This window comes from Rhea pennata, chromosome 1 (genome assembly GCF_028389875.1).
Source record: "Rhea pennata isolate bPtePen1 chromosome 1, bPtePen1.pri, whole genome shotgun sequence".
In the NCBI taxonomy this organism is placed as follows: domain Eukaryota; kingdom Metazoa; phylum Chordata; class Aves; order Rheiformes; family Rheidae; genus Rhea; species Rhea pennata.
In genome coordinates this window covers 21,981,939-21,991,530 of record NC_084663.1, presented here as the reverse complement: position 1 = coordinate 21,991,530, position 9,592 = coordinate 21,981,939, and the positions used below count along the sequence as shown (strand labels likewise).

The 9,592-nt window shown below is 38.1% G+C and overlaps 1 protein-coding gene across 1 annotated transcript; it reads left to right on the top strand.

Moving 5' to 3' along the window:
* Positions 1 to 4,437: 4,437 nt before the first annotated feature.
* Positions 4,438 to 7,767, top strand: LOC134147628 (secreted frizzled-related protein 2-like). Its single transcript, XM_062588950.1, has 4 exons — positions 4,438 to 4,667; positions 5,249 to 5,418; positions 6,291 to 6,383; positions 7,457 to 7,767. Exons 1-4 carry the CDS (start codon positions 4,438 to 4,440, stop codon positions 7,765 to 7,767), a joined length of 804 nt encoding a protein of 267 aa, XP_062444934.1.
* Positions 7,768 to 9,592: the final 1,825 nt, after the last annotated feature.

Below are 9,592 nucleotides of genomic sequence, written 5' to 3'. Positions count from 1 at the left end.
TCAATGAGCAGCTAAGTGTTTGCAAAAAAAGAGAAACCATGGTATAGCAACACCGGGTGTTTGCCAAGCTTTGCCAAGAAGTCAGCATATGGCTGATCTGACTTTCCAAGCAATAGCAATTTGCATGTGCCTTTTTAATGACAGCTCTACAAGATTCTTGCTAAAAATGATAAATGATAATGGCTTGCTGTCAAGCTGAGTTTCAAGGTGGCATCCTTTCGTGAAGAATATCAAAATAATTAAGTCAATGCAGAAGCATAGCCAAAATCTTTCCCATGCTTAAAAGTGACTTGTGAATGCAGGGAAAAGAAGTGTCAAATTGATAAATTCCTTAATAAATGCTGCTGCTGAAACTAGTATAGGCTAAGCAGTTTGACTCAGCTAACATCTGGAATCCAGTGACTGTCAAAAGAGACCAAATGTTCCTCTTTTCTCACAGAAGATGGTTAACAAAAACAACTGACTGGCAATGTGGATAATAATTTTTTTTGTTCTCAGAGCCAGCGATAATTCTTCATCTGTGTCAAGGGCCTTTAGAATCATTATGCCTCATAATTTACAACAAATACATAAAGTCATGTCATTTCCCTAGGAGTACTTTAGTCAAAACAAGGAAACAGTAAAATCAGAAGAAACAGAAGCAGTGTAGAAGGGTAGCCACTGTATGATCGTTCTGACAGTCTGCACCGACCTATAAAATCAGGGAGTTTCTTCCTCTTCTGCCCTTGATTCCTGCAGGTTCTCAGCTGAAGCACTCTGCCAGGCAATGTGAAGCAGTAACTTGTGCTGCTCATTTCCGAAGCACTGAAGTCTTAAGTCTCCAGAGTGGTCAAGCCATCAGCCTCCAAATATACCTCCAAATATATTATTTTCTTTAGAATTACAAAATTAAGACTCACTGAAAGTCAGCTCGCCAAAAGTGAGAAATTCAAAGATAATTAAACTTCCCTTGAGACGCATCCGAAGCTAAAAGAAACTGTAAGGTACAGCTCTGCGCATGGTGGTTCATAAATGATTTACCCTCTGAGAAACCCCAGTAAGAAACCATGGCTCAGAGATGCACAATTATTTATTTCTAAGAAAGCGCCTGCGGAGACGATGTTTGTTAGGGGAAGTATTAGCGCTCTTATGAGATCTTAGTCTCACCACCCCTCCTTATGTCTGTTCCGTCAATTAATGGCTCCAGGGGAGCTCTCAAAAGCAGATAGCCCATTCTGTAAGAATGCAAGCCCAATTTCAGGTGCGACTGGCCATTGCCAGGCTGGGGGCAGGACCGCGACGCAGGCGGCCAGGGCAGCAGGCAGCAGCAGCCCCTGTGTAGGCACCGCCAAGGCCTTTCTCACAGGGCAGCATGGGAACAGCTACTGCCTGCCAGATTACTGCTGGTGCTGGGTATAAATGTGCTCTTTAGCTTGCATGCAGGGCCATAAGCATGCAGCTGTGCTCTCTCTGAAGCACGTCGGGTCAAGAAATTCCCTTTCGGGTACCTAGGCCTATGAAGTCCAAGCTGCCTCCATCTAGAGCCTAGCAAGTACTTCTGCAAGGTGACCCCAAAACATATTAGCAGTTGTTTTTATTTATTTATTTATTTATTGCTTTTGCTTTTTTCTCTGTAAGATGAGATTTTCCAGCCTCTCATTATTTGGAATAACAGAGTGGATTTTTTTTTTGTTAGCTATGAGACATTCACAGAGAGCAACATCTAAATAATTAAGAGACCAAATACCTTTTCTGAATATGTATCTTACGTCACTCAGAAATGTGTGTACGCCAGGCCACACAGACAATAGAAAGGGTTCCTTCCCCAGAGATCTTGCCACCTAATTTCAGATAACAACCAAATGAGAAAAGTACTACAAAAGAATGCTATAAGGGATGGAGAGGGATTTGATTAATTTCATAAATTAAGGAATGACTCTGTAAAGACATCTACAACATGGATGGATGCAGAAGTCTGCTGCATAAGGGAGAATATTTGTATGCGTATTTAAGTTCAGTTTCACTCCTGTTGCTGAATGCCACATGGTGACACTCAGGGTCAGGGATGTCAAGGTATCTGTAAGATCTCTTGAACCTGCGAGTTGTGCACAAGGTGAGTCTCTCCCCTGTTACATCACCTGCCAATAGCCCCAGGCTGTTTTTACAACTCGTGGTGGTGGTGGGGGGGTGGCCAAGGCAGAAAATATCCTTAAACTACTGTGCTGGGTGAATTCCTGCTTCCGGTTGCCAGTTAAAGCTAATAGTAAAATCCCTACTGACTTCAATGGTAGTTATGCGCATGCATAAAAGTTGGGCTTAACTTAGTTTGGCAAATGCTTGAGAACCAGATCATATGAAAGACCCGTTCAAAGAGGCTTTGCAGTTGGTTTGCCACCATCAGCCTGGCTTCTTCCCCCTGTTTGAGACAGCTTTCTGCACTATTTTTGTTGCAAAATGATACTAGGAACAGCCATGTGAAACTGTGGCTCCCAGTGATACCCACGTAGAAACAGCAAGAGCAGGACTTTCACTGAGTTTTAAACAAAGCTCTTTAACTTCTTATGGAATACATGAAGCACCTGACAGAAGGATACTACCACAAGGTGTTTTATCGGGCCAAATCAGCCTGGTTAGGTATCGGGTTCCTCTGCTTTGAAGTGAGATAAGAGATATCAAGAAACCACATTAATTTGAAGAAACTCAGAGCCAGAAACAAAAGAATAACTGAGCATTTCTCTTTTTAAATATGTCCTAGTTCCTAGAACCTTGCATGCTGTCATTTTTTTCAACATATTTAAGCAGAAACTGTAATTTTTCCAGTAGCTTAAAATAAAGAAAACAGGTAAGGAGAAATCAGTGGGTGTTTGTCATTGATTTCATTTATGTCATTGATGCTAGGATTAAGAATCTAACATTTAGGTATAAGCATATAGATGCCACGCATCACATTGTCCAAGTGTACTACATCTAGTTATAAGTGTAAAAATCTGTTGTTTCTGAAAAATATATTTTAATGAAATGTCAGTAACATCAGCTGCTATACTATTATGAACATTCTTATTTTAATCAAGCCATACATTTTACAGTAGATTTAATATTATTAAATCCACCTGCATATTATTGATATCTAAAGTATATGCTAATAAATCATATAATAAGAAATGGAAATAAAAAGGAACACTCATATCTAGTTGGAAAAAAATGTTTTCATCAAATCTGCTTTTCAAATCTTCTACTCCTTTATTTGTTTCATGATGAAACTTTTCTATTCATAATAGGTAAGCTCCTTATTACTCAGATTCTCTGTCACCTGAACTGATTCCTCAACCTCACCTATATGGCCAATAGCTGTTTTTCAGTACTACACTAAGAATAGTAATGATGCACTGTCAGTAATTTTTTTTATTATTATTTATTGTTTAAGAAATTAATACTGGCTTTTATGCTACAAATGGAAAAAGTATGCATCTGGTATTTGCTTTCACAGATTTTCATGTAATTATAATTACTTAATAAAATAGAGAAAATACTGAATTATTTGAGCATGTTTAAGGGGAGCCATGTTCATCTGAAATAATAACAAAACTTCATATGCTTAACCATCTTTTAATTTCAAATAAATATCAATAGTCACAGTAGTCCTACAGTATCTTCCTGTCAAAAAAGATTTGATCCACCACTGAACTTGAATAAATGAAAGTTCTGTAGCCTGCTGATTGTCAGATATTCTAATCAGTAAAACAATTCTTTATTTTCAGGTGCTTATTGAAATCAATAGAAGCTAAAACTTTTAGCATGTCATGCTATAGAGATCTAAATTTCCAGAAAAAATGCTGTCTTAATAGCATAAGGCTGTTTTTTCAATAGTACTAGACCAAATAGAGAAAGTCTATCTTCTACATTGTAAAACAGTGGAAGAGACACGAGCAATTAGCACAAGCAAAACATTTTCACGTGATAAGTCAATCTGGGCTGTTTTTTTCTGCTCAGTCAGCAGTGTCTGAAAACAAAGGAGACTCAGCATCCCTAGGAGACAGCTTGTCTGCCCAACCATTTTTCCAGGGGATCTCTTAATTTGATTTAGAAAGCACACAGCAAGCCTTTTAGGTGTCAAAATTTAACATGCCACATAGCACACTGCAGCAACCGACACTGTCAGGCATGTGAAACCCTCTATCAAATCTGTGTCTTTAAGGAACATACTTCCATGCTTTTGTCTCCACCTCCCTGGTTATCACAACAATCGCTTGAGTAGGCAATAAGACCAGGTCTTGTCTCAAGTGATTTGGTAAGCAGTTGATAACCAATGCTTCATTAAGCTCTTGGGGTATATAAGCCACAAGGCTTTTGCTGTGCCCTTCTGTTTGGGGGATTTTGACAACTCCTATCCAGCAGCCCAGGAGTCACTGGAAGATGTTCTGGACAGCTTTTGCTCTGAGCAATTTCCTAAGATTAGCAATGGGCTTTGACATTGGATTATCCACCAAATGTGTAGTGATACCTAAGGAGATGGATATGTGCCACAAGATTGGGTACTCTGAAATGAGGCTTCCCAACCTGATGGGACACACGAGCATGGCAGAGGTTATTCTGAAGTCCACCACCTGGCAGCACCTGGTGCACACTAACTGTCATCCTCACGTGAGGACGTTCCTGTGCTCTCTGTTTGCACCCATCTGTTTAGATACGTAAGTACCACATCATACTACAAAAATCCAGCCTCTTTGCCAGAACAGGGATCAAATCAAATGCTTGTTTATCTTAATCTAAAGGTGACCTCCGCTACAATTATTATTCTGAAATAATTTTGGTATCTTTCTTCCTGCTCATTGGAGAAAAATATACCACAAACATGTTCCACTTAAACTTTAGTTTGCTTAGGGAGAGAGAATGCTGTTGCTAAACAATATCATGTTTTGGTTTTGTTACAGTCAGAATATTATTCTTGTTTTCAATATAAGGTTGAACCTAGGTGCCACTGAAATGAAACACCTATTGTGAATAAAGTTATGCTTTTACCGAATCTTTTCTTAAATAGTAATAGAAGATGTTTTGAAAACTGTGACTTAATTCTATAAGCATAATCCAGTCCATATACAGACTGCTTGCATAAAATATGCACAGCTGGCACTTCTAGAACTCCTTTATTATTGGAGAATGTTAAATATCAATGAAGATGATGTACTTTGCACAAAGATTACTGTTGAAGTAGTTTCTGTTATCTCTGAGTGAGTTTAACCAATTCAGCCTGATACTTCTTTTGGCACAGGTTTATCCATCCTTGCAGGAGTATGTGCATTGCTGTTCGTGACAGCTGTGCACCCGTGCTGGCCTGCCATGGGCACTCTTGGCCTGACAGTCTGGACTGCGATCGATTCCCTGCAGATGAGGACATGTGTCTGGCATCTCTTGCAAAGGAATACAAATACCTGCACAAAGGTAGATGGAGGATGGGAGAGAGGAAAGGGGAAGGCAGCCATATAGTGTATCCCACAGAGTCAAGAAGAGACAAGGGTATCTGGTTCACAGACAGTGTAATTTTGTAAATGGAGTCGTGTCTATGCATACTTGGGTATCCTGTTTGTACATATAGTAGAGGAAAGTGCTAACATTTGCAGTGTAATCTGGATCAGATTTCAGCTGGTATTAATCAGCATAGTCTCAATAAAATAACATGTAGATAGTCTAGTAAATAGAGGAAGGTGATTATCATCCTGCACAAATACAGTCTGTATCACATCCACCAGTCTATTTTTCAGTCTATTTATAAAGTTTTCAATAGCCCTTATCACTACAAGGTCTAAACTTACATACAGAATGGTCTTAGATCAGCTCAGAAAAGTTGAGAGGAATTATTATCTCTTTTTCCTTAGGGAAACCTGAGACACTGCGAGACTAATGTTCAAATCCTCAAAAGTGATCAGGCTTATTAACTTCTGTAGAAAAGAGTAGAAATTGGTTGATGTTGGCACATCTAAATTCATATATTCACAATCCTAGACCAGCGGAACCCAGGCTGACAGAATTCTTCACCTAACCTGTTCCCTATCCACCATAACTATATAAAAAATAATACAGTATTTGATGCTTATAACTGACTTTGTCAATCTGAATGGGCATGGAAAATTAAATTCCTCCTTATCACTAGCTATGTTTTCAAGGAAGCATGTAGATATTTAAATTATTACTGTCTAATTGCATATTTTCTTTGTCATACCTGTGGTTAAACAGCGGGCTCCCAAATTTCACAGTCACAAATTAATACAAAAGATTCTAAAAGGTAATGATGAGACTTTAATATTTCTTACCAGTGCTACCAAAGCCTGCATGCCAGACGTGTCCAGCAGTGGAAGAATTCTTTACTCACAAAAGAGTACTTGAAGTTTTCTGTGACAATAACTTTGGTAAGTTCTTGCTAATATGACTGCTATTAAAGAAATTAATAACTTTCCTAAAACATTTTAAAAATAGGATTAAAATAACTGGCAATTTCTGCCAGGATTTCAAAGTCTAAATCCTGAAAGTTTGGTTGCTGACTTAACCCACCCTAGGTTATTTCTTAGACTATGTTCTTTCTGAACAAAATATAAAGAGGATTTATTTTGCATGAAAGGTTTCTTTACGATCTATGATTTTACAACCAAGTAGCTTTTCTATTCTTGTCTAGTTGGCTACACTGTAAAATGGAAAATATGTGTGGCAAAGCAGCCAAATAAGCAGGTCTGTCTTACTAGTGTAAGTAAACCCAAAGTAAAGCTTACCAGTAAGAGTCCTAGTTACTTGTGTGCATGAGTTGTATTAATGACACACAGCTCACTCAAAAGAAGACTCAGAGAATTTTAATAGTAAAAGAAATTCTTACCTCACGTTGTCTTATTGGAGTGACAGGCAATACTTTTGAGTTTCACCTGGGAACTTCCTGCAAAGCCATTTGAAGTCAATGCAGAGACTTCAGTGATGTCGGCTGACTTTAGATAAAGTCTTGGTAGAGTTAATTGGTATCGTGCCTGTAATGAAAAAGGACTAGCTAAAAAAGATGGTAAAAGCAAAAATTACCAGCTATTTCTGCTGAATGGTCATCATCAACATCAACAAAGTGAGTTTCAGTAGAATTGCTTGGGTGACGTGGGCTGCCTTGTGATGTTAGATTAACACTTAGAATATCTAATTAATAAGCTTAGACAATCTAATTATCCACAAAGCCTAATATACGCCATGATGATAAAAATATATTGGTCACCTTTATGAAAATATTACATTTTCCTACTTGCATGATTCAGTGAAAAAATGCTCAACAACATAGCCTTTATTTTAAAAATGTTTTAAAGTGTATATTGCTGCTGGAGAAGACATCACCATACTCTATCATCATGAATTACAACAGTATTTTAAATGAATTTCTCTCCTTTAATTAGTAGTGTTTCTTACTACTTTTCAGTAAATAAAGTGATTTACATGTTTTCTTTTTTTTCATTAGCAGTGAAAGTAAAGCTGTCCAAAAAGAGAACAGTACTTGGTGACCAAGAGTACAACATTGAATGTCAAGTGGAATTCATTATCCAGGGCTCAATTCTGCCTTACGAAGCACAGAATATGATACAACAGTGGCTGCTTATCAATGAAAACTGCACAGAGAGGATGACTCAGACCCATCGTTCTATGGTGTATCTTCTTGTGGGGAATATTCAAGAGGGTGTTATTTTAGTCAATCAGGTTTATCGTTGGCAGAGGAGGGACTCCCAGCTGACTTTGGCCACTCAGAAGTGGAGATACCATAAATGCTTGTAAATATGTATCTTATTATCTGTAAAAAAGATCATTAGACTTCTCATGCCAAACCTATCTTGTAAATAGAAATGTATTATAAGTGGAATGTAAAGTCTTCATTTCCTTTTAAAATGTATTATAAGTTGAACTCAAACTCTACGTAAGCAAGCCTGTTTTCTCTGGTGTTGCTGTTCACATCACCTTTGAACTTGGTTAACCACATAAAAATGTTTCTTTGTTATATGTCAAAAATAAAATATGTGAAACCTGATGTAAACCAGCTTTAATTCAGATCATAGCTGAGTACATTTAATGTAGTCTTCCATACTGTCCATCCTGCCATTTTCTTGGAGTTATCTCCGTTTTTCCTTAATGTTTACTTAATCCACTTCATTTTCTGCCATTAAGAGTATTGTAAAAGAAGGTGGCCCTCTGCTGGTCACTTTTGCAGCAATCAAAATAGAACAAATATAGGAGTATGTCACTGTGTAAACACTCCGTTAGCTCCTAACCACAGGAAGATTTGCTTTTTGGTGTCATTTTACAATGATAGCGTTGACATTGTCTCATGTCTCCTTGTCTCATTTAGCACAGGCTAAATGCATTTTGGAATCTTTTTCCTCGAGTGATTATCCTGAACTTACATGGTTCAACTGGAATCTCGTCAGCCTCCACTAATGAATTGTCCATTTTAATTTTCTTAACTGAAATAAAACATTGGGCACATCCAAAAAGTCAGTTCAGGAAGTTTACTAATTGTCTAAGAAGACCACAGGGGCTAAGGGAATGATAACAATTCAAGAAATGCAGAACATTACAGTGGCCACATAATTGGCATCCTCAGTTGCAGCAGTCCGAGCTGCTACCAAAGAGCACATGAAGATGGACTGAACTTAACTTTAGGTTACATTAATAAAGATGCGTAATAGTCACGAAACAGGTGACTTACAACACATAAATTAGAAACTGTTTCAGCAATATAGCCTCTATTGTGGTTATATTTTTTGAAACAAATTCGGAAAATTTTATTGCCAGCAGCTTTCTAGAAGTCCAGTCTGTCATGATCCGTGTTCCTGCCAAGTCCCCGGTGAACGTAGGCCTGTATACACTTGCTCCATCACTGTTCATCATATGAAATGGAAAACTAGTAGAAACTGAGGAGAAAAAGAGAAGTTGAAACAACCTATATTCAATTTGTATTGCATAATGAAGTTACAGTTTAGGGGGAAAAGTAGGTTGCTCAAAAGAGCAGTTCATTTGATCCTGCTGAGTCTGTGTTGGTCTCTGCTGGTAAAACAGTAAATATTTAAAGGCGGCTGTCGCTGCTTTACGTGTGCCGGCTGTTCCAGGGGGCGGCTGATGCGGGTCCGTGTCAGCATGATGTTCAGACCCAGCAGTGAGTGACCCAGTTAGGAAACGCAGGAGGAACAGCAGTAACCTGGTTTTGCTGTGGAAGATACAGTTTCTGAGAATTAAATTCTTATTACTCTGTAAAAATAAACAAGTAATAATTTCAGGGTTTTTTTAAATGTCCCGCTCTTTTAGAGGATACCCTACAGTTTTTTTTTTTTTTTTTTTTGCTCTTACATTTGTTGTATGCTAAAAGCTTAATAAAATAATTCTAGCTCAACTGTTGTTGGCATTAAAATATAATTCAAACAGGCCTGATTTACAGAGCTCTGGCAAAGGAAAGGGGCCTTACAGCACAGATAATTTTAATTTATATCCCGTGTAAGACCTTCCACTATACACCAATGAAATCTAGGAGTTTTTGAGAAATCTCCACAGAGAAGTGCTCAGAAGAGAAATGCCCCTCGGAACATCTACCTTCAGCGCCGGCTTTATA

Excerpts from the sequence above, each read along its gene's own strand:
- LOC134147628 (XM_062588950.1), top strand. The coding sequence starts at position 4,438 with ATGGGCTTTGACATTGGATTATCCACCAAATGTGTAGTGATACCTAAG. Across the intron at positions 4,668-5,248 it reads GCACCCATCTGTTTAGATAC|GTTTATCCATCCTTGCAGGA; the intron begins GTAAGTACCACA and ends CTTTTGGCACAG. Across the intron at positions 6,384-7,456 it reads TTTCTGTGACAATAACTTTG|CAGTGAAAGTAAAGCTGTCC; the intron begins GTAAGTTCTTGC and ends TTTTTTCATTAG.